We start from the raw sequence: 24,949 nt of genomic DNA, 5'->3' as shown, positions 1-24,949 counted from the left end.
GATGGAACCTCGATAACTGGTCGGAAACCCGGCACTCTACCGTTCGAAATCGCTTCTTTGATCTTTTTATAACGAAGACTATCCTAAACGCCAAGAAATATCCAATTCACAGATCTTTATCGTGTGGAGGAATCGATCATAATATGAACTCGTGTGGATGATTCTGCGGTACAGAATTTTTTTATTTAATAAACTAGTTTGTAATTGTTTCATGATACTTATCGGGAACATTGATCAATATTTTGGGTATATTATACACGACAAAATGAATCCGGGTTATAGATTAAAAATTCAGTCATCATCAGGATAAGTTGTATGCAAATATTCATTTCGTGTGAAAGTATTTAGAACCTACTTTAAGGCTGATTTACGATGTTTTTTGTATAGTTCCTTATAACTGACGTAAAGTTGCTCAATTGGCATCGTCATTTATACAGAATGTTCTGTAACTGGTGGCACAAGCGAAAAGGGGGTTATTCTACATGAAAAAATAAGTCGAAAATATAGAATATAAATTTTTCGTGTGAGGCTTCGTTTTCGAGAAAATCAACTTTGAATTTTCGTCGGGTACGGGTACACTTGATCATGTCCCGTTAATGACTCATGAATTACTTGTTATTCAGTGATTACTTCAACATTCCTCAATGTGTGTCAATCGCCACGCGAAACATTAAAAAATCTTTTATTATCAACGGAAATCCGCAGACATCGATATGTTAATGTCTGTCTAAAAAGCAAAATTCCCCGTAATAGGTAAAGGTTTGGTAAAATGTACCGAACGTTGCCCGATGTAAATACTTGGCAGTACCGAATCGAGCCGAAACTGGTGTACAAGTGGCACCGGAATCGCGATTACAATTTAGAGTTCACCGTTGTTCGTGCATTCGCGCCGTGCAACGATTAATTCGCCAACCACGTTTCGATTCCGCCCGCGAACCGCGAGCTAGGTTTTGCGTAGAAAATTAAATTGCTTCCAGAGCGATTCCGTATCAAAGGCACGCTCGGAAGGCATAATTACTCGTCCAACTCCGGCCGATCGACTTTCGTTTAATTTAATTGAACACGGGCATACTTGGCACGACCCGGCGGCCTCCTATTTAACGCTCGTAAATTCAGCGAAACTTCGTTACAAATCGCGCAATTTCCCAGCCGTTTCACACATGGGAAAACTCAGTTTGGAAACAATCCGGAAGAAGCCTGGCTGCGGAAGGAGGAAGCGGGGGGGGGGGGGGGGGGGGGGGGGGACTCTTGTCGAGCTACTCGAGCTTTGGGCTTCGCCCAATTTGCTGAATTAACGCGGGAATGGAGAACCGCGAGCGAGCCGTGTCAATCGATTCGATTAATCCCCAGTTACTCGCGGCTATGTCGTTTGTTCGCCAGCGTGATGTTTTATTGTGGCCATGGAGACTATGGAATCGTCGATGTTTACAGAGTGTGCGGGTATGTTTTGTTTGACAAACTCTGCGTTGAAAAGCAACGTTTCCACGTGGGGGTTTTAGATACTGATCGAAAGGGATGTTGGTTTGGGAATCACGTGTTGAAAATGGGAATAGAATCTTTATTGCGATCGTATATAAATTGTGTTACCTTTGCTTTTTTGTGTGTGAAAATAATCGATACGGTGTGCGTAATTGTTCGGACACAAAAATAGTTGGATTAATTTTAATCCCACTCTGTATCCATAATCCTTTTCAATACTTTACGAGATTATATTTCATTTAATTTTTTTATTTGAGAGTCTCTACTGTTATTAATGCCTTTGAAATATTCTTGAATTCTAATATTTATTTTGCTTTTGATTCGCTCTATACAAACTTGATTAAAACTGCTACAAGGTATTTCACAAATGACCTTAAATTTCTCTTTACTAATTATTACATGAATCAAATTTTACGTAGATAAACTCTCTCAGCATGATACCCTACCCTATCGTGATTTATCATAAATAGATTCAAATGTTAATGCACCTATCCCACTCAATTCTAATAGTAAAATCTGATACATTCTGATTCACTACTGTTTCCTTAAAAATGTTACTTCTGTACGAGTGTTATCATTAATTTGAAGCATTCTGGTTTTGATTCATATGTGAACTAATCCATTTACTCGACGTCCTATTTAACTTTAGTCACCAGCAGTGTTAACACATTCGCGACAGGCAGATATTTTACGTTTTTAATACGGAGTACTCATGAAAATAAAAATTACAAAATATGTTTTAAAATATCAATGTTGTAAATATGTAGTGTATAAAATAAAAAGGTTTTCATAATTTGTTCGTAACCAGGAATAGAATTTAACGTGACGTGAATTCACGTCAGCGGTCGCGAGTGTGTTAAGCATGTTTTCACTTGCGTTACTTCTTACTGCTGGAATTAAACGCAGCATCTTCAGAAGAAACCCTTTTGAATGTCCATACTGTGGAACGATTGGCAATACTTTAACACGAGCTTGCGGTCCTTTCCTCGAACCAGCACGCAAAATAGCAGATGGAGGATTCTACTTGGAGCTGATGGTTCGATTTCTATCAGGAACGAGCGAGTTCAAGCCACGCGATGACTGCTCTAACGCTCCACGAGCAAGCTCGATTTCTTGGGCTTCCACGCAAGCGAACCAGGTTTCGCTAGGGAAACGCGTCTGAGCAATAACGACGATTACTGTGCAACGATAACGTCACCCCTGCAAACAGAGTTAACGAATCCACAAATTTTAATAATAATGAGCTGAACATGTATGAACGTCTTACGAAGTAACTTAATGATTTTATTTTGTCTTTTCGATATGACCACCGAAAATTTAAACATATAATAAGAATTTTTATCGAAACCTATAAAGTTAAGAACGATTCTAATGTTTCTTCTATTAATAGTGTTTCCTAGAAAGAGTATACAAATATTTTTGTATGAATTGTATAATTTTTATAAGCTCTAAATGCGTTTTTCTTAAAATATCATTACTTCGTGTGGTTGTCAAAAGAAAATGTCAATGTTAATATAAATCAGTAAATAAATTTTGTAAACTTTATACAAAAATATTTGTATGCTCTTTCTGAATAGTATTATTAGAAGAAAAAACATTCGAATCGTTCTTTATTTCATACACTTTAAAAAAAATTCCTAAAGTATGCTTCTTTCGGTCGTCCCACCAGAAAGATCTCTTAAAGGTCTTCTTGGATGATTAATGCTTCCCTCAATCCTCATCTTGTATCATTCAACGTCAACAAACCTTTTTCTTCCTTGACGAACAAAAAAATGACTGACTGAGATAGTGGAGGAGATATAATAGGACGAAGGACAAGTGAAAAATTATTTTCTCAAATATTCGATACCCGCGACGAGCTTCTCTGCGGATTTTCCCACGCTTCGCGCATAACGAAAGGGTTAATTAATGACTCGAAAGTAATAAGCACGGCGAGAAGTCGGCTCACCGTGCCATTTTTAACGCGGACGTGAAGTATGAACCTCGAATCACCCTCCTCCACTTCTTCCCTCGCTTCGTCCAGCCTGAAAAAGTTGGCAATAATTGAAATTCCAGGCTTGTCCAGGACGGAAAAAAATGTTCGCGAAGGTGTCAGTAGAGTCAAGAAAAGACGGTCGAGACGGGAATATAAAATCCTGGAAGAATCGGTCACGCTGACAAGCCACGTACGTGCTGTTTCGCTAAATTCTTTTCCTGGAAGCGAAGTTCGGCCGTTTCTGTTTTCGTTTTTCTTCTTCAAGGGATCTTCTTATTTCAATACCTCGAAGAATAGGTAATTTTCCGAAATTTTCTTAAGGAAGAAATATAAAGTGGACGACTCTCCTTGGTAAATATTGTTGGTAGCTAGAAAATGAATGTACAGTTACGTCTAGAGAAATGCCCTGAACTAACTGACTAACTGAAGTGGAATTATGGTCTACAGTCTATGTGGTGTTTTTGGGATATTTAAATATGATAAACAATAGTAACTTATGTAACACATTTGAATGTAGAAAATATCATTCTTTTTAATTTTTAATTAGAAGAATTATCCTCTAAAAAACAGTTTTTTTATTAATCCGTATGAACTATGTATTTTCCTTTTGATTATTCAGTAAAATCAATACACCGTTTTCAATCATGATCAGCGTTCCCACTGCAATCGTAATTATACATAAAAATGAATCGCGAATGCAAATACATCACTTATTTATCTTTAATCAAATGAAAAATAACGCTTACTCTATTCAGGTGAGTGGAGAGATTAATTGCTCGTCGACGAATGAATTTATAAAATAACATCCAGGATGAATCTAATAACGGTCCAGCGTTCGCGACAGGTACCCGCTGGAGGGGTTGGAAATTCGAAAATTCTTCTCTGGTCGAATCTTGTAACGGGTGTCGTTGTGCTATCGCGAAATAATGGTCCCTCGTTAACGTTCGCCGATCGTTGCTGATCATTACACCAGTCAGAGTAAACTCAAGCGACTAAGAGGAAGTAGACGAAGAAGGAAACGAGGGGCGATCGAGAGGGAGGGAAGGCGGTGGCGCGATGAACACAGGATCTTTCGTTGCGAGAAACACTGCACCCTTTGTTTCAGCAATTTCACTGAAACGTATAATAACAGTCGTATAAAAGAAACTGAGAGAATGGCGAAATCGATGGTGGAATGGCACATAAATTCGCGTAGCAGAGAGGATGTTTAATAAACAATGCTTACAAGTGAGATTAACGGTGACTTGTAGTATGGATTCGGCCGTAATTATGTTTAATTTCTTGAAATATGCGAGGGTTTAACCCATTCACTGCTAGATAAAAAAGTGTTTTGCCTTGGGCGCTAAGATTTAACGCGGATCTCTGATCTAGGCCATTATTTTTATAATAAACAGTGATATTAAATTTGTTGTTTTAAAAAGCAAGGTCGTGACTCAAAAAGCTATTAACTTATCCCTCGAGTAATTGCAATCAATTTGAGACATCTCGTAGTTGGCTGTGAATGAGTAGATAAAAGTAATTTATAAAAGTAAATTAGAACATTATGTGGCCAAGTACTGTGTGCACATCTTTCGAGTCTTGGTAAACAACTAAAAATGGGTAATGCTTGTTAGTGAGTAACTTTATTATACATGGTGTTATCAGCTAAAACATGTTAGTATTAATTGTAGTAATATTGCTTTGTGTCAAAAACACTAACGATAGCTTTGCCTTTGTCAAATTGACTCATCGAGTTGTCTCGAGCAGGAAGTTTCTCACTTTGGACTTGATCCTTGACAATCTACTACAAGTGGTTTCCAAATAGTATACACGGGGAAACTCCTCTTCCTTGTCTCGAAACACAGCGAAGAATCGCGAAGACTCGACTCGAGAGTTCTTCTTCCAACTGAATCTACAAACATCCCGAGTAGAATTGTTCACCGGCTTCTAACTCAGATTGTCAAGGCATGTATGCTGCACTTACATCTATGGCTTTTATTTTCAGCAATTATAAGAAATTAAAGAAGTGGAAAATGATAGAAATTTTCTAGAGCCTCTGAAATCTCTATATTACAATTCATTACAAATTCATTACAAGTTCATTACAAGTCATTACAATTTTAAAGTATTAATTTCCAAGTTTACATCGACTAGTTTTGATCTAGAAAAGTTAAATTTTACAAGAAACTTTAAAAAAATTGTCTACAAGTAGCTGCATCAGCCTTATCTTTGATTATTATTTGTACAAGAGAATTTTAAATAGCATTAACAGCCCCAAAAACATTAAACCCAATTCGCTCGTAATATAATCATTAATCACTAGACGCTCATGGTTTCTCGCAGAAAATTAGCTGTCGTCATCCCTGATACGTTCATCCCCCTCGCGTTTCAACGAATTCTTGACCTCGCATTCTGAAACTGCCTCCAGCTGATTACGTACGCTGCAACAGAATTAATTAAGCGATTAATTAAACGATCGTACCTCGTGTCCGAATACCTTCGATTCTGCCTTAGACTTTCCCTCGCGGTTCGCCGCGTCACCTCGTTTGTACTCTTTTCTCCTCTCTCGTTGTTTTCCATTTGACGCGCCACGCGAGACAGAAAGAGGATTAACTATTACGAGGCAACGTTCGAGTTTGTTGTCCGACTTTCGTTTACGACTCACGAGTCACATCGCTGGCTTAATTCCATTCGACTCTAAAACCTCTCTCGAACCAGCCTCACCTCTCGGCGTACAGGAATCCACCCCCTTTCCAATACTGTTTTTTTTACACATCGTCGCTGGAAAAGAACGAATTCCATGCACGACGACGAACTATTATTCCCATCCTAGTCAGGGAAAAAACTTCACGCGTGGAGACTTTACGACGCGCGTAATTTGATGCTTCGTTGGCGTCGTTTAGGTCGTAAGGTCTTTTGAAAAAAAAAGTTACCTACCGTGGAAGAATTTTATCCGAGCGTAAAGAACATTTTCCCGACACGGGGAGATTACAGTGAACCAATTTTTCACTGCGACGCTTATAAATGTAGGGTCTCGTGTTCCGATTTGTATCATTGCTTCCTTTGTCGATGATTATGGCGAGTAAAAAGATGAATTTTCTTGACTTTCTAATATATAGATTTGAATATTCAGTGTAATACGAATGGGATAAAATTCAGGGCATACAACATTAGAATTGGCACGTCGTTAGGAAACTATACGTGAAAAGTTTGTAATGCAACTTTCGTTGAGAAAATTTTGGAGAATGTTCAGTGATCGTGTTGCTTTAGAAGTAATTATATTGTTTTGTGGAGTTATGTAGAATGTAATGAAGGTTGAGATCAACTAAAACAATATTCATGTTATATTTACCATAAATTAAAAATAATAAATGTAAGGGAACATTATTATACTTAACAGATTTAGCCTTCAGAATAATTTCTATAACAACTCTAAAATTCAACTATAGAAAATTCAAGTATTCGATATTCATCTCCTCATATTATCTCATATTTTATATATATTATTTATTTATTGTCGCATCAGCTTGTAACCCATTAGCGATCACTGTTAGTTATATGTTCAACATTTATATACATATATGTATCTCATATTTTCTTAGCAATGAAAATATACAAAAGCCATTTATAAATGAAATTATGCACAGAGATATATTTATTTTCTGTAATATTAACATAAAGGCTGCTGGATTGCTCTCACCGGAGAATCTATCAAACCTGAGACGAAACACCACAAACGTTTTAAAAGTTTGCAAAGTTTTGACGAAGCGTTTCAGTGGAGTGAACGTCAGTTACGTAATCTACGGTGACGTGTTTCCGTTTCGTCGAGATCCCCGCGTAATTCAAATCTTGTAAAAGAGACTTCCAGCCAAAATGGAACGGCTGGAGTACGATAGAAGCGAAGCATATCCCTGCGAGTTCGGAGGAATTCAATCTACGTTTGCCTCTGTGTACCCCCGTTTAACCCCCGTTTCTATCCGTCGTGGCACCGCTGGAGATAGCGAAAATTTTATGAATTACTTTCGTCGATGCTCGCCTATAGCGATCGCGACGAGTATTACGACGAGGGTTGAAAGCTTCGCGATAACCCAGAAGCCACCCGCGTAGCGCGAAATCCCAATAAACAATCAATTCTGTGGATTATGTCAGTCGTGAACGGACGAATTCGAATCCTGATTTCGACAATCGCGACGAGTAATGGCGGAAACACGCCGTGATGGATCGTCTGGATTGAAGAAACGAGGCTGAAGAACTTTGGGGTATCGTAAAATTTGAGTGAGGATTCTTGGAGTAATAAAATTTCGACGAATTATGGTCATCGATGTTCATCGATAATTTTTGCATATTGGTGTGAAGCATTGGCATACCTCGAGTTATTTCGTGGCTACTATAATTTAGAAGTGATAAATTGAGGGTGGAAAACGACCAGTGTTTGTGCACTTTCTTTAATGGCTTCTCGACTCGAGGCACATCGAATTTATTAACGGTTTTTTACTGCCACTTTGGACGAAAGAGAAGAAGAAGAAAATGTGTTGGTAGCATTAACAGAGATTTATATTGTCAACATTAGGGTGTTGTAAATCTATTCAAAACATCATAATGCCTCACTGATATTAAATTTAAAAGCTGCAGGATATTCAGAATAATTTAAAGCACACGTGGGAACGTATATTATAGTGTACATTAAGTATTAGAATTTGTTGAGATCGTTAAAGATTCCTTTCATTAAAGGAGGAAGGATTCCAGAAACATGAAATTTACGTGTTACCAGCATACATACACTGACATACAAATTAAATAATGACAAGAAGCCAAATATTCCACAAAGAAATAAAAATATAGAAAATAATCAATCACTTTTTTCATATTTGTTCTGGCGGTCACTACTCGTTCAGAACAAACTATGAAGGATTACCTATCTAAAAGAAATGGGCCCTGTGGATTTTTATGGGAGTCGTGAAGTTAACGATGTTCCGTGAAAACTGAAGGGAAAAAGAAGGATTCGAGTTGTTGAAAGGAAACGTCGATGGGGGGTTGGTTTACAGAAGGGTGGGCGGAAAAGAAAAAGGAGGACGATTCGGACAGCACGGACACGCCTACGTAATCAAGCTGGGCGCTTAAGGTCTACCGTGGAGAAACGGCAAACAAACACGTCTGGGGGCGAAGTTACCCCTCGCTAAATTGGGTTAGCTTAAATCCGTTTACGTTAACTCTAATAGCGGAAGCGTGAGTCGCATGTGGCAGCGACATCGACCCCGTACTGTGCTTGAGAACCCCTTTTTATGCTCGTATCGATCAACTGTGATCGTAGGGACGCATACACTACCGGCCATTAATTTCAATTCCCAAGGTGAAAAGCTATTTTGTGATAAATTCATATTTATTGACGTAGGAATAATCATATTTGAATTAACTTGTATGGGTTGCAAACAAGTGATCTATATAAATTTTGATTTCATTAAATTATACACTGTACTTCATATTTAGTTATGTAGGAATAATCATATTTGAATTAATTTATACGGGTTGCAAATAAGTGGATAGGCGATTTACTTAAATTTTGCTTTCATTAAATTATACACTCTTAGCAGCGCGTCTTGAACCATTCAGGCTACGAATTTTTCTACAGTTTCAGCTTTGACTGTCTTCCATTTTTCTTGCAATACATCTCATAGATGATTTTTATTTATAATTCGCTTTTTAATACCTCTCAAAGTATAAATAATCAATATACTATTCTGTTGCAAACCTCATTAGCTTCCAATTATGAATATCGAGTATTTTATGCCAATTACATGCTGATATGATATGAACGCGTGAAGACATCCCTTACAATATTATCCGACACATTGCTCTACGGCAATCATTAACAACGTTCGTCTTTCTTTGGAAAATTTAGGAATTATTATTAATATAATTTATAATGCACATATTTCCAGCATTACGTGTTCCATTGCATAAACATTCCGACAATGCAGCCGTTAGGTCGCGTTTTTGGATTTCATATTGTTAACCAGGTCGTTCCTGGAGCAAATGCGTACACTGCAAGTGCAATTAAAATTTACTAAAGAGGGGTTAATTCGTCCTGCATGCTGAATATGAGAGTGTCACGCAATTTACTTCTAATGATTATACAAAGATACAGTTGGCGATAGAAATTTTTGAATTATTAAATATAAATTAAACATAAATATTCTTTAGTTGCTCTCGGTGGTTTCTGAACTATAATTGAAGAGACAATTGTGCCCTTGTTTTATTACCACTAGATCTCTTTTCCTTGCGTTGGTCGCACAAGCTTTCTGTACATTCTCTGAGGGGTTGACTCGTGGGGTTAAACAAGGGAAAAGAACATATAACCTCTGTCTACTCCCAGTTTGTCTCTTCAAAGGCGTGGGAGTGTCGCCTCTTTATTTTCGAAGAACCACCGGCGTTCCGTACCCTTATCGTTTTGGTCAAGTTCTCTGGCGGCTGCCCTCAGGGGGGTAGTTTCCTGCCAACCCCTTGGGAGCTATAGGATGTCGATGGAGAATAACATAATTCACAGCTCGTCGAACATGCTGACCGTTTCAAATTTTCTCACGTGTTCATCTTATTCGGTGGAAAGTATCCTTCCATTCTTTTTTATCCTACTCAACTTTCTATTAAGACAATGAATCTTTAATTTTGTTAATTACAGATATCATATAATAGTAAAGGAATGAACATTTCCATTAGAAGACACTGTCCAATTAAATCAACATAACAATGGAACCAGCACAAAGTCGGTTCTATTTATTATCAATTACTCTAATACAATTTAATATCATATAATATTTTAACGCACACTTGAACAACATATCCAGTATTTCATATCTGCATACATGACAAACTCAGGATCGCATATCCGGATAACATCATCGTTAACACAGAGAAACGGTACTTCCCTTCGAGCTAGCGTAATTATTCCTCGAACATCAGGTTCTATAAACCAGTAATTGCAATTATAAACGTAATTGACGGTCCTTTCCCTCGCTGTGGTTCTGCTGCAACGAACAGGTGAAACATTTCCCAATTAAACACGTGTAGTACGCGACAGCAGTCTGCGCTGCGATAATAACGTTACAACAGGTACTTTCCGTATTCCTATTGAAGTGCTTTTAATCGCGTTAAATAACTTATTTCGATAATAATAAGCAGTCACCCTGATGCGCGATATCCAGCTCGTTTTCGAGATTACAACGAGGGAGCTGCTCAATCCGAGTGTAATTAGGCGATTTAGTCGATTGGAGTTTCAGGCTTTCATTTCGTTCGCCTACTATATTTGTCAATAACCATATCCGTCCGCTGGCAAATTGAACGCGTAAACATGTTAACGTTTCACTTATCCTCGTGCTAATGGAACACCAACCCATCCTCGACTTTTACATTGCGAGTTGGCGTTGTAAACGCCTGCTGCCATTAGAGCGGACGCTTCAACGAATTAATTCACCTAGGAAATTCGGTGACTATGTTATTTTAAGCGCTGTTCTAGTTTATGTTAGTTTAAGCTATTCTAAGCGCTGAATTTTCTAAAGAAATTTTATGGAGGGTCAAAAAGTATGTTTTCTCTCCTGTACCTTGCGTAGGAGTATTTTTATTGGGAATTTCACGTAATATTGAAAGTAGTTAATAATGGGGAGGGTAAAGAAGTGCAGTCAGTGTAAGAAGTATTCGTACAGCAACCAATTTAAAATAAATGGTTCCTGTACGAATGGTTATTACACTGACTGTTTATTTTTCACCGAGGTGTTACGTTCGTCGAAAGAGTAAATAAACGATTCACACACATGTGAAATTTCGATTATAGTTACGAGTGTATATTTAATGAAAGATACATCTGCGAAAAAAATCTTTTCCAAGTTTGGAAGTTTCAGTTTTCCTAAACATCGTAGTCAATATCTTCAGACGAGTTCCTGACATTCTTGAAATGCAAAATTGCATCAATCCAAATTATTAAAATTCTATTATAAATGAATAACTAACTGCGTCACTTTCCAAAGCATAAAAGTATAAACTTTTCAAGTAAAATATCTTTAAAAAGACCAAAATCTCAAATAACTAAGGATGAACCCTCGTCTCTGAATCGTAGAATAATAATTAATGTTTAGAAGATTTACCTATCGAATCGAATAAATCGCTACGCTGTGAGTTTCCTAGACATCCATTATTCGAATAAAATTTTGTCCAGCTCTTAGATCGATTTGGATGATCGTTAATCATGCAGAGAAATCGGGTCGAAGACGGTGCCGATATTTACGTGCACCAGCGCGCGTGACTGAAGGGGTTCCATTAAACTGATGGCGTCCATTAGGTATCACTGGCTACTTTGTACACACCCGGAAGATGTACATAAAGTTCGTTCGCGATGTCCGCGAAATTATAGTCGATAGGCGATGATATCCATTTGGTCGAGCCACGTTCGCCGTCTGTGTATTTAGTCCGCATAATGGCGGATCGTGGGTGTACCTCTCCGAGCAATGTGTTCGCCATTGACCCGAGCGTATCAGCTAACGACTCAAAAGAAGGCTGTTCGTCATTTTTTCCAACGATTGGCGTTTAATGGGAATGTCGAATGTCTGGGTCTGGCCTTTGCTTTTCACGAAACTCGACGAGCTGCCCTCATTCCAGACTATCGGTATTGTAAATTCGAAAATTTATGCGTGAGGCGAGGGAGGATCTTTCATTATCCATTAATCATTTAGTCTCTGTAAATTATAGAAATATGAAACAGTCGAGGGTGTGTTAACTTTCTTGATTCTTTACTTTAGAGCAAAGTCAATATATAAATATGAAAATAATTATTTCTACGGTGTATAAACATCTATGAACTATTATGAATGAAGTATAGATCAGGGACACATTATTCAATATACTCAGTTGGCCCATTTAATACAGTTGCATTGCCTCGCTACAAGAAGACGGCCTCTGACAATGTCTGCAAATTACTGTTTTAAAATTGTAAATCAATTTAGCGATGTACCCTCAGACTATAATCTCTTCAGAATTGATGAGATACAATTTCCCCAAGAAGGGTTCATGCCTGCAATTTTAACACGATCACTGCGAGATTAATACCCTTGAAAATTTCTACTGTGATTAAATTTTGTTTACAGACTATTGGAAACTGCGCAATGAAACTTTATCAAAATTCAAGTATTTCATTTAAATTCATTTTCTGTGGCACTTAACTTTTAGAATTAATTTTTGTAGTCTTTCAGTGAAAAGCACTGTCACCTACATATGGGTGACGTGGCGATCAACGTGTTAAAAGAACGATTTTCAACTTCCGTCAGTGGCCATCTTCTTACAGCAGAACCATAGTCAAAAGTACATTCCCTTAAAATGAACCTAATACAAATACAGAATAACCCATGGAGGATTTTCCAACTAAATAATGTTAGGGAACTAGTTAATCGTTATCCTTCCATAGAGTGTATCGAATCCTTTGCGTCTTTTACAAAAATTATTCTATCACAACGTCATCGATATTGTTTTCAATTTCTGACATTCCTGTCGCGTTCTTTCAGGTGCAGACAATGACGGTCCTCTGAGGGTTGCCGTCTCCACGTGCCACGAGCCCCCGAAGATGTGTTCTGTGTTAAAGTGTCCGTGAACGACCCAGTTCCGTGTGTTTATGTATTCGTTGTTAACGAGCATCATAGTTTGCCCCGCGACGGAGTGCACAAGAACGATGTCATAGTCAGGTGCGAGCTGAAGTCACGTCGGACACAATGGCACTGTTGTTCGCCATCATTGTCATCTTGGTCACCACTGCCATGTCGTTGCCGCCCGTCATCAGAATCGGTGAGTCTTTGTCAGACTTTTAACATTTTAAGTTAGAACCTTGTTCAGCAGTCCTATTTCTGATGCTACACAGTTCTGCACAACTGTGTCCTTGGTAGAGTTGAAATGTCAGTTTTGGCCTCAATTTTTCATCTGTTTATAGTCAGAGTTTCATGGAAAAAATAGACCAACATAGAATTTTCCATGCTTATATTAGGATTTTTTCTCATATGCAATGGACCAACATCGAGTTTCTTTTGTAATTGTTGGTTACTTTATGGGAGTACTAGAAGAGTGTGGATAGTAAGTTATAAGAACAGTATTAGCAAAAGTAAATAAATTTTTATAACATTAAGGGTGCTGTATGTTGACTCTTTTTTAGGTTTACTTTTATTATACACACTCTTGGAATATTCACAACTGAAGTAAATCATTTTTCTACATAATATGTTTAATATTTATACTGTATTATCCAAAAAATTACGACAAAAATACCATACACTTTATTCAGGTCTTAACCTCATAGTTTAAAAATCGCATGATTGATACCAGTAAAAAATTGTCCCTCTAAATGTCCTCCCAACAGGACACCAGTGTTTAACGTAGAGAGTTTAATCAGAGGTAGATGCATGAAAATACTATCAGTTAGTCGAATTAAATTCGGGTGTTCCCCAGAGACGAACATAAAATATTTCCGTTCGGTGATACATGGCCAGGACTGAAATATCTCCTCAATGGTTAATCGTAAAATTATGACGAATTTTATACGATTCACCCGTAGATTCTGCGCATTTAAACGAGCACGGATGTTTCTCAGAGTTATTTTTTCGTGCAGCAGTTATCCAGTTTTTCTCAAAGATTCCTCTCGACAGACGACGACGGAGGCGAAAAAATTCGCAGTGAGAACACCCATTGAATAAACGAAAAGTTAATCTTTGACACCTGCATCAGGGGAAACTGAGTTTTAATTACTTCTACGACTAATTAACGCTTCGCGAGAGATTCTTTCACTTCCCGTTGGCTCGATACAAGACCCTCGGCGGGCAGTTAACGCGCGAAGCTTTGTCGCTGATAAATGTAATTTAACAGTTTGGCTAATTAACCGCTGAGTTAATCTTCCGTCTCTGTCCTTGGCGTTATACCTACGTGTTGCTCGAGAAACACGCCAACTTGTCGCCCACGACGGGCTCGTCGCCCGAGTTTAACCAACAACCTAACGCTTGGAAGTGCCCTACGGGCTTGAGAGAAACTAGAATTCCTCAATCGTAAGCAACTGGTCCGAAAATACCTTTGGGAAACTTAGTTTTCCAACGAATAGCCTTTAATTTCTTTGAGTTTATTCTAACAGTTTTGTGCTTCTGAATAGTTTGGATGTGCGTTCGATGAGTTAGAGTGCTAACAGAGACCGATTCGAAGACTCGTTGGATCCATCGAAAAAAGAATACACGAAACATTAATATCACAGAAGAATCATATTCCCCATCATTAATAAAAAGATTAATTTTAACATTAAGAAATAATAAGTGTTGGCAATAATTAATTTAACTGTTGTTAGAAAATGATTTTTAGTTATTCAAATCAACAGGTATAAAAATATAGAAAATACTTATTCTGAGCCATGATTGTTATTAATACTTAAGCGATTAGAAAATTTTATTGTACACATTATAAATGCTTAATCAATTCGGAGACATTCATTTTGAATGCATTTCAAAATTTCACATTATTGTTCTTATGTTGTTATGTTCATGTTGGTTCACCGATAACTGTTTGGTTTATCGCTTTTGAAATCAGGTTCTAATATATACACAACCTGCAAACTGTAGTTAACCTAATACAAGGAATTACAATTAATGCAGCCGTAACGGATCGTTTTCTAACAACAATATTGACGTCGAGCTACAATTACATACATTAATAATATTATACAATCAGGCGATTAAATCATTGATATGTGCGGTTTTATAATTACGCAAGATTGTAGAGCATTAAAGTAACCTAAATATTGGAAAAGAAATTTTAGTTTTAAAACAAGAAAATCTAGTTCACTAAAGGAATCTTTCAGCAATTATAAATTACATTTCTTGATAGTGGTTCTCTCTTTCCACTTGGAACATGTACCACTAACAAATCTAGATTGTTTTCCAAGCAAAATCAATGGAAACCCACTCGATAGACCACTGTACTCGGTGTACCACAAATATTGATTACAGGAACTCTTTAAGCTATCGATAGAAGCGTTGCCTTTTAAAAGAAACAAACTTCACCGTAAACTCCAGGCGAGACAGTCTAATAGCGAACGATTCATCCCCTAAACCGAATACTTCTTACCACTTAAGCCAGCATCTACGATCACCGCTCGGAAACTCGGTACACGGACGTGGACGTAATTCCACCGAAGCAGGACACTAAAAAATTGAGAGCTCCGTCTGTGTTACGTGACCGCACTGGGGAAGTCTGTAACAGGCAACCGCGACGCGAACCCCGTGAAGTGGCTTACGTAGGATCGAGTCTTCAACCTGTTACCAGCGAGTGACTTCATCAGACCGCCCTCTTTGCTATTCCGTTCGCATTTCCCCGACCCCTGCATCCGAAACCCGTCGTTCCTGGTGCACGCACACGCGAAACCGCCATTAGAGTCTCTCTTGGCCATCCTCATGGTCGAGCCGAGGGAACAGGAACTTTCCGTCTACATAATTCGGACGAATTTCAACGCGGCTGACCGCCGCACAGGAAACTTGCCAGCAATTGGTATCTTCCTGTTGACGAGGAGGATCATGATTAACGATATGCGCGTGGGTTGATTCCATGGAGAGATTTCGTGCAGAGATTCTCGATCCTGGGGAATACTGGACATTCTTAGCCGAATGCTGGAAGGAATTCAGGGTTTATTTGGGGGTTTTAGATCTCAATGGGTATTTTTGTCGGTCAGTTGACCGAGTAAAGGGTTTTTTATGTGATTGGTGGTATGAAGAAGTGTTAGGTATCAAAGCATGGTATTAGCCAGGGGAACTCATTTGAGTAGTTCCAGAATATCTAAGCCAAATTTTGGTCTTTTCATGTGGAGGAAATTTGGCAATAACTGGAGTGCTCCTATTAACACGTTGACTGCTAGAATAATACATTTCAAAATTTCGACTGTGATTAAATTTTGTTTACAGACTAGTGGAAACTATATCATCAAGCTATTATTGTGATATTTGTTTCTGTAATTTCATTGAAGTTCAAGTACGTAATTCAAATTCATTTTCTGTAACAGTTAACTTTCAAAATTAATTTTGTCAGGTCTTTAGTGAAAAGCACTGTCACCCATATATGGTACACATGGCGTGGCGATCAAAGTATTAATGATGAGGAGAAGATAGTTCTTATGAAGATTCAATCTATTCGTGTAGAAGATACTTTATGACTCGGAAACTTGGCAAATAACCAGGATCATTCTGTGAACAAAGAGAAAAGATATGATTAACACTAGGTCAAGCTTTAGTCTCTTGACATGGAGGAAACTTGCCAGCAGTTGGTATCCTCCCGCTAACGAGGAGGATGAGCACAATCAACAATGTGCGAGTGAATCAAAAGGAATATCGAGCATCGTAAAGTGATAGTCGACAGTCAAGAGAATTCAGTCAGGTGGTTCTGAAGTCTTCCGTTGGCTCACCTCACCAAGTCTTGGTCTATCGGAGAAGATCGAACTTGGCAGCAATTGGGATTTTCCTAACGATGCGCAGTGTGAGTAATGGAATGGGTTAGGACAAGGCAGAGATTCCTTGGGGAGATTGCTAATCCACAGGATATCGAGATAGATGGTGGTCAATGGTAATCACAAGGGCGATAACTGAATTTAAGGGAGACCAGGCTGGTTGCTCTGGCTCGGCTAAGTTTTGATCTATTGGCATGGGAGATATTTGACAGTGATTGGAATCTTCCTGGACGATCTGTGGTCTATTGACTTGGAAGAAACTTGGCAGCAACTGAAATTCTTGCGTTGACACAGAGGAAGACCAAAATTAACGATATGCAAGTGGGCCGGTTGAAAGGAGAGACCTATAATCGGACGATAATGTGATAATGTTGGTGATCCAAAGAATCAAAGAATGATAGACAGTAACTAATAATAATCAGAAATTCAGAAGAATTTGAGGTCAGTCGTATAATCCACATAATGCTAAAGTTTTATGTGATTTTGTTTCTGATTTCTGAGTAGAATATTCAGAGACTGTAGTTTCAGATACAAGGAAGATGAATGCAGGTATTACTGTGGATGTACATGATCCTCTGAAGAATGAACGGTATTAGAAAGAAGCCTTACTATTTTGGACAGCAGGTATTACTCTAGAAAGCAAAACAAGAGTTCAAACAAAAATGTCAAACCGTTATTCTATTCTGCGCGATAACACTAACAATCCAAGACTATTTGTGACTGACAACAGTGGTCTTCAAAACTACAGTGTGACTCTCTTTTTACCCTATTACACGCAGAAAATGCACGTGTACCATCTATCTCGAATCTCTCATGCCGTACACGTATACCCCCAACCATTCGGATGCAGCTCACCCGAAATCGATTCTAAACAGTCACACAATCCTCTTCCGAAGAGATATAAACACTCGTTCGCATTCTACGCAGGGAAACCTAAGCTTGTCGAGAATGTCGATTTGTTTAGCACCACATTATTGCCGTATGATTTTGAAAAGGACTCGAGGATCAAATTTATAAAATATCGAGATCACGTATGTTCGATCGAATAATTCTCCATTGCTGACGCTTAAGTGTATTTTATTATTAAGTTCAAACAGAAATATAGACATCTGATTAGCAAACGAAATTATTAAGTTTCATTTTGTGTTGTTGCATTCGTGGGGTATTTGTGTAATTTCTTTTTTCTTATATGGTTTTACTTTTTGTCGAATTTACTGGTCGGTAATTAGCGGCGGATTTAATTGGATTTCTGTTTGATTAGTGGTACTATATACTATTGTAGTGTTTTGCACATGTTTCTGGACATATTCTTGCACAAATGGATTTTATCGAACAAGTCCGTAAGCAATCTCTTATTTCCAACGTGTCTCGATCCTAATATCAGGATTATAGATCACGATTCCTGATATTCCAGAGATCAGCTTCTCCCCCATTGTACAAATCCTCTCGCATTTAATTGCAGTTTACCTCGCAGAGGCTATACTCTTCCTTGAAATACGTCAAAGGCAGTTGCAATATCGTCCTCCACTCGCTTGATTACCGTAATCGCATCCATAGTCGCGCTCGATCTGTCGGAGACAGTTTCTTCGGGATCCGCGGGAAGCAGTTTCTTCTGCAATCAATCTTTGGGCGCATTGTCATTCCCTCGCTTGCCGCGGAAATCGTATTCCCCCCTTTTCCTCGAGAGGGAAACGGATCCCATTCGGGATCTACTCGAGGAACAGCGCGAGGCTGCCGCATCGATTCTCGAAAAGCCTGTCTATTGGCGGAATCCGCGCGAAAAGCTCATCGCGATTCAACACGCGAAAACCGTGAGAGTCCATTTTGATTCCAGCGATACCGAGCACGCTCGATTCCTCGTCGATTCCTGGAGACTCGGGAAATCCCTGATTCGTCGATTCGTTGTCCGACAACGCGTAAACCCTTCGAGCGGAATCCTTTCTCCTGGAATACACGTGGCAAACAAGTTTGTATAGCAACACAACAGAAATTTTACACGATGTTGGCAGCAGATATGGTACTTTCATTTTTTGGGTGAGCCTAGTAAACCTTGTGTACGATAGATTCAATTGCAGAAGCTTCTCTTTCTTTTCATCCTGGACTCCTTTGAACTTTGACGTGGAATGTTTCTGTACTGCTTCTTGCGTTAGTTATTTCCAGACAGAAATAGAGAGAAAATTTTGAATAGTATTTAACGTGATTAAGGGAAGAATTGTGTTTGTACAATTCCTTTCGAACTCAATTATGTCGAAGAGATACAAACGTTCAACCTTTATTTAATTTTCATTCTCAAATCCCATATAACGTAGGACTTGAAGCTGAATTTAATCCTGCTCCTCTTTAAATATCGATATTGGAATTTTTTCATACCCATTGCTTGATGAATTATTATTTCCCTGTTGGAAGAATCCATCGAAAACCAGAGCAGAGGAAAGTATCGAAAGTGTGATACCTAGTAAAAGAAGCTTAATAACTACATTCTGTATAAAATATTTAATCTCTCTACTTATTGAATTTTCTGTGGAAGAGATGTCGTTCCTATCGTACGATGGTATATTGATCTAATTCTAATTGGACAGCCAACTCGAACAATATTTGCAATGCTTATGTATGCAACTAGGTAACGATGATATAACAATGCATCACTGAGCTGACGCATGCCTGCATGCGCACGTAATCATCGATTCATACGGTAGATTGATTCCACAAAAGTACCTTATAAATCGAAACTCTAATACACATCGTTTTTACGTATAGATACATAGCAGACATTCGGCAATAACGAACGGGTAACAAATGGGGATTAACTTGCAAATCCTGTAGAATATATGGAAACGAAACTTTTGGCAAAATTAATGACGCTTTACCTGCGCACTTGCGCGCTCTTTTTATTAGTTTTAAAGCGCCCCGTGTGAAATAGCAATTTGTAGAAATTTTCCCACCACGCGATACTAAATTCATGCAATTGAGCTGCAGAGTTAATTAAGGATTAAATGCAGTACTAAGTGATTTGTGTAAAATATTAAATAATGGTAGCATTAACAAAATTAACGAATGTAGCTTTCACGTCATTCAGTAATCAGAATTGATTCATTAATAATTTCCGCAGCTTAATTAAAATCTGTGCGTTGTCATGATGACGATTACTATTGCTTAAATTGTGGACATTAAACATTTTTTATCTCTTTTGAAACGGTCGTTAGTGCTTGAAGAATGTGTATGAATAGATTAAGTATGCACAAATTGGTATACGAAATCTGAAATCGATAAGTTTGAGACTTTACATTATTGATACAGAAAAGAAACCTAAATTTTCCCTTCAAACTGGTTACCCCCTATATTTAAATAAAGTCTCATGACAAATGCATTTGATCCTGATAAAATGTTTAACATGTAATGACAGATTTCTCAAAAATCAAGCTACAATTTTCAGTATTAATTCACGTACCAGATATTAATCAATGAAACCATCTTAATTTTCGCAAACCTCCCTTATATTTCGTCATTAATTTCAAGCCAGTTTAGCCACCCTTAACGAAAGCTTCAGTACTCCTTGGATGGAACAATAACAAGCTAACATATGTACGTGTGTTCCACGATGCTCGGATTACCAGTTTTTTAACTACCACGAAGAACAATGTTATTTCAGTCTTCCGCGGCTAGTTGCAATGCATAATAATACGCAACGTCGAGTAAATGCGTCGCCCCGAGGACAACGTCACGTAACGAGCCCTTCGTGCGAGTGTTTCACCCTAGTGCAAGCACGTACCTCAAATAAAAGTTTGCGAATTTCCAACGAGCACACCCGAGGCTTTAATTACCCCGCCGTCGCGCGAATCTGTTCTCGCGAAATGCATTAATTCGCAGGATGCATTCATCCCAAAAATGAACGTTTCATAGACATGCTTCGATATTAATAAGTTTGCTAAAACCGAGCGCGTGAAAGGAAACTGGAAGAATGGTCAATGGAGGCTACACGGAAGAATGAAATAAAGGAGATGTGGAGTAATATGGAGGGGAACGAATATACGATAATAACATAAAAAGAGATGGAGTAATACAGAAGTGAAAGAATAATAGTAAAATAAAAGAAAATTGTATCTTAAAAATGGCCTAGATGCCAGGACCTACACCTCTAAATTTGAAATCTAGAGATTGTAGCAACAAGTCAAAGACACATCGAGTTAAACATAGTTTCGCTTAAGTAACATAGTTTTATTTTTTACTATTCATAAGATTTCTTACTGAATTTTTACTGGTACCAATGGAATTTAAAATGGCACCTGCTCCTTAATAGGCATTAAAATATACCCCAACTCGATTAAAAACTATTTACAATTCATTGCTCCCGTTTATATCGAGTCTTGAAATGTTAATTTTCCTTTAAAAAATATAATGATGAAAATTGAATCGGTATTTCTTATTTTCACGTACTATAAACAGTGAAATAGTCAAGATCGCAGGTGGCTGTTAAGTGGAGCTTTATTTATAATGAGTGCAACCATCGTGGCTCGTATTTTCTTCCCTTTTGAAAGTGTCAACTATTAGTAGCTGGTCAATTACCGGCACCTATCCTTACACCGCCGATGCTCGGTATCGTTAACGTCGCCAGCCGTCAATGGGAGAAGACGAGGTCACCCTTTAGACGTTGTTGAAAAGACTTTCGAGGCGATCGGAAAATTACCGCGAGCTTGGGGGTTCTTCAGGCTGAATATTCCCTGGTCGACTTCCTTCCATAAATGAGCCTGAATGAACGCGGGGACGGAAGCGAATCGCCATGGTGTTAACAGTATTAAAGGTTTGCAACCCGACGACCAGCTACCCGAGAATTATAATATGCTTAGAAGCTCTACGAAGGTGTGGTTGTTCAGTGACATTCAAGAAACTCGTGTTGCAACAATCTTCGCCACGTCCCCGCTAAAAGAGAACCCCAGCGAGGAAAACAGTCGAGGGGTTGCGACTGGGTAACGAGCTAAAAATGAAGCAGGAGTTGTCAATTTGTTCTTTTCGAAACGGATGTGAAATTCTTTGAAATGTTTCGTCGTTACCTAGAAGTAAATATTATCAATTAGGAATGTCATACAAAATCTTTTGTTAAAATCTCAATTTTTGTGTTTAATGTTTCTTGGCTTATTTACGTATGCAACAAAGACCTTTATGCCACCGAATACATATTTATATGAATAAACGAATAATATTAATCTGTAACAGTGTGATTTATCTTAGTCGTGATACTTGTTTGTGTTCAAAGGGCAGCTTTAAAAGTAGTCTTCTAAAGATAAGATGTATATTAACATGTAGTAACAACCATTACTTGTGCTGAACATAGTAATTATTTTAAAGAAAGTATGAATGTTAATGTACATTATAATGTGCATTATTGGAAAGGGTTTAAATATTCTACGAATTTTTGAATAATCAAAAAGCTGTGAATTACCGTACAACCAGTGTTTTTAATTTGAGAAAAGAACAAGGCCATTGAGAGGGCAATCGATAAACCATTTATATCTGCGCGAGTACCGAGCGAGACTCTTCCATTAAAGTTCCGCGAAAATTGCTTGGAACGAGTCTAGTTAGATTTTATCATTCGGTTAAGTAGTTTTCTCATAGATCTGAAACTTCGTTTGTCTTTCCATCGCTGTTCCCCTCGATTCCTCTTCCACTGGCACTCGCCTCGACGATCGCGTAATCCCCAACAATGGTATCGAATGATTATTCACGAACCTTTGCTACGTTTCTATGGAGAGAAGAAGTAATTGAAGCGAATATTGAGTAGAATATTACTCGCTATTGAATCGGACAGTTCGTTTATAAATAATTCAATCCAATAATATTTGTTTATTCTGTTAGGCCAGGCTGATCGTTTGGAAATGGAGTGATATAAATTTGTTGATCTTTGCAAGTGGTTTGAAATTTTACTCGTTTTACGAATAAACGACGATTTGGTCCTTACTGTACTGAAACTTTCTAACTATGCATAATTAGCATACGAAACGAAAACATAGAGAAATAAAATGAATCGTTAAATCCCCGTGTCTTCTGTGTAGGAATTAATTTTCTTTCTGTTTCCTCGAATTTTTTTAACAGCGAATTCGAAAGAAAATTACTATACACGACTAGAGAATAATTTTCATCGCAGAGAATAATAATCACCACAGAATAATTTTTTTCATCTGCTCGACGTACACGCGATTCCTAACGCCGCGAAACTATTTATCCCATTGGAAGTTAATTAGGCGTTCATTACACACCGAGGCCTGTGTGGTATTTTAAAGTCAGATAAAATCAATTTGTTATACACGTCCGACTGTGAAACGCGTTGCGTGTTCCTTGCAAGCGATCGAAATTATTCGTAATAACACCTTTCACTGGCACTTCCAGCCAACGTTCGAGCGTTCCGCCGTTGTGTCTTAACGATATCTTATTTTCCTGACAGTCATTGAATACCACCGCTCGATCCAGCACAAGGGAAATAATAATAAATGTCACGGGAAAAGTCTCAGGCCTGGAAAACGATTGGACGATTACTCGTGTCTCGAGATGTTTATCGCGTTTGGAAACAAAGATTCTTCCTTTGACTTCAGCCATCACCTAGCATCATCTATAAACTATATTTTGTATATAGTAGTTGACTTGATTTAATGATTCAACGAATCCACACGAATAGACTTATCAAATTCATAGCCATAATCCACTGCCAATAAATCTTACATCATTTCTTTTAGATTTATAATTATCATTCAATTACTTGCAAATAACTCGGAAGACGTCGTTAAGTTCACCTAAATTTTCCACCCTGTATGTTACAGAATAAACGAACCTACCAAAAGTTATCCTTAAAACATAATTTAATTCCACTTCTCGAAAGCTTCATCACAAGTTAAGACCCACAACCTGTTCTTTATCGAGAGGATCCTTCCATTCAGGAACTGTGCGACACAGCCATCCGAACGGAACTTTTTCTACACTGGATGAAAAAGTACCTGAGCTCCGCCATAGCTAGAATTCGTTGGATGGCCGACTACCCACTCATCCTGGGCTTTCAGCTCCGCTAGAGCTAAACACCTAGGATTAGCCGACGGCATGAATAATTCACTTTTTAACCCAGAATCCGTTAATCGAACCAGCGGTGCTTTTCATGCAAATGCAGCCTCTCGAAATCTTGCCAGGCGGTCTGTCAAACTTGCCTAGCGTCGTGCTAGCTTTCTTGCTCGAGGTGCATCGAGGACACATGCACCGGCAGCGATGCACGTGCAGCTTGTACATGTAGAGGACGCTCACGTACGGCATGCTCACGTAGAGGGTGTACACATAGTGGATGCACGTGTAGAGGATGCACACTTACAATAGACATATGTGTCCACACATGCAGCGTCAACACGTAAAGTATGCACACGTACAGTGTTTAAGTGTACTGTATGCGTACACGTACTGTGGCTAAGCATAGAGTGTTTAAGTGTAGACTGTGGGCGCGTAGAGTGTTCAAATGTAGAGTATTTAAGGGTAGGTATCTTAGCATTCAGTGTTCATTATTAGAATGGCTGAACGTGGAGAGATCAAACGTGGAAGGTCCAAGAGTGGAGGATCTAAGCATAGAGAGTCCAAGCGTGTAATATCTAAACGTGAGAGGCCCAAGCGTGGAAGGTCCAAGCGTGAAGAGTCTAAGCATAGAGTGTCCAAGCGTAGAGAGTTCATCTAAGCATAGAATGTCCACGTGTGAAATCTCCACGCGTAGAATATCTAAGTGTAGTGTGTCCAAGCGTGAAGGATGTAAGCATAGAGTGTCATGCGTAGAATTCCTACACGTAGAATGTTTAAGCGTAGAATGTCACACGCGTAGAATGTCTAAGCGTAAATTGTCCAAGTGTGAAGTATCAAAACACGGAATCACCACACGTAGAATATCCAACCGTATGGTATCCATGGATCAAGCATCCAAGCATAGAGTGTCCATGTGTACAATGTCTACATATGAAATATCTACGCGTAGAATGTCCAAGCATAGAGTGTCCAAG

At 38.4% G+C, this 24,949-nt stretch overlaps 1 protein-coding gene across 4 annotated transcripts in view; it reads left to right on the top strand.

The window, feature by feature from the left end:
- Positions 1-24,949, top strand: part of LOC128876366 (glutamate receptor ionotropic, kainate 2) — a 211,466-nt gene that overhangs the window by 2,362 nt on the left and 184,155 nt on the right. For all 4 annotated transcript variants that reach the window (XM_054122677.1, XM_054122676.1, XM_054122679.1 and 1 more), the window contains exon 2: positions 12,979-13,255. In XM_054122677.1, coding sequence (XP_053978652.1) covers positions 13,183-13,255 — 73 coding nt within the window. In that variant the 5' untranslated portion in view covers positions 12,979-13,182. The remainder of the gene's footprint in view (positions 1-12,978; positions 13,256-24,949) is intronic.

This window comes from Hylaeus volcanicus, chromosome 5 (genome assembly GCF_026283585.1).
Source record: "Hylaeus volcanicus isolate JK05 chromosome 5, UHH_iyHylVolc1.0_haploid, whole genome shotgun sequence".
In the NCBI taxonomy this organism is placed as follows: Eukaryota; Metazoa; Arthropoda; class Insecta; order Hymenoptera; family Colletidae; genus Hylaeus; species Hylaeus volcanicus.
Note: the sequence above shows the minus strand (reverse complement) of the source record. Positions and strands in the feature narration are given on the sequence as shown.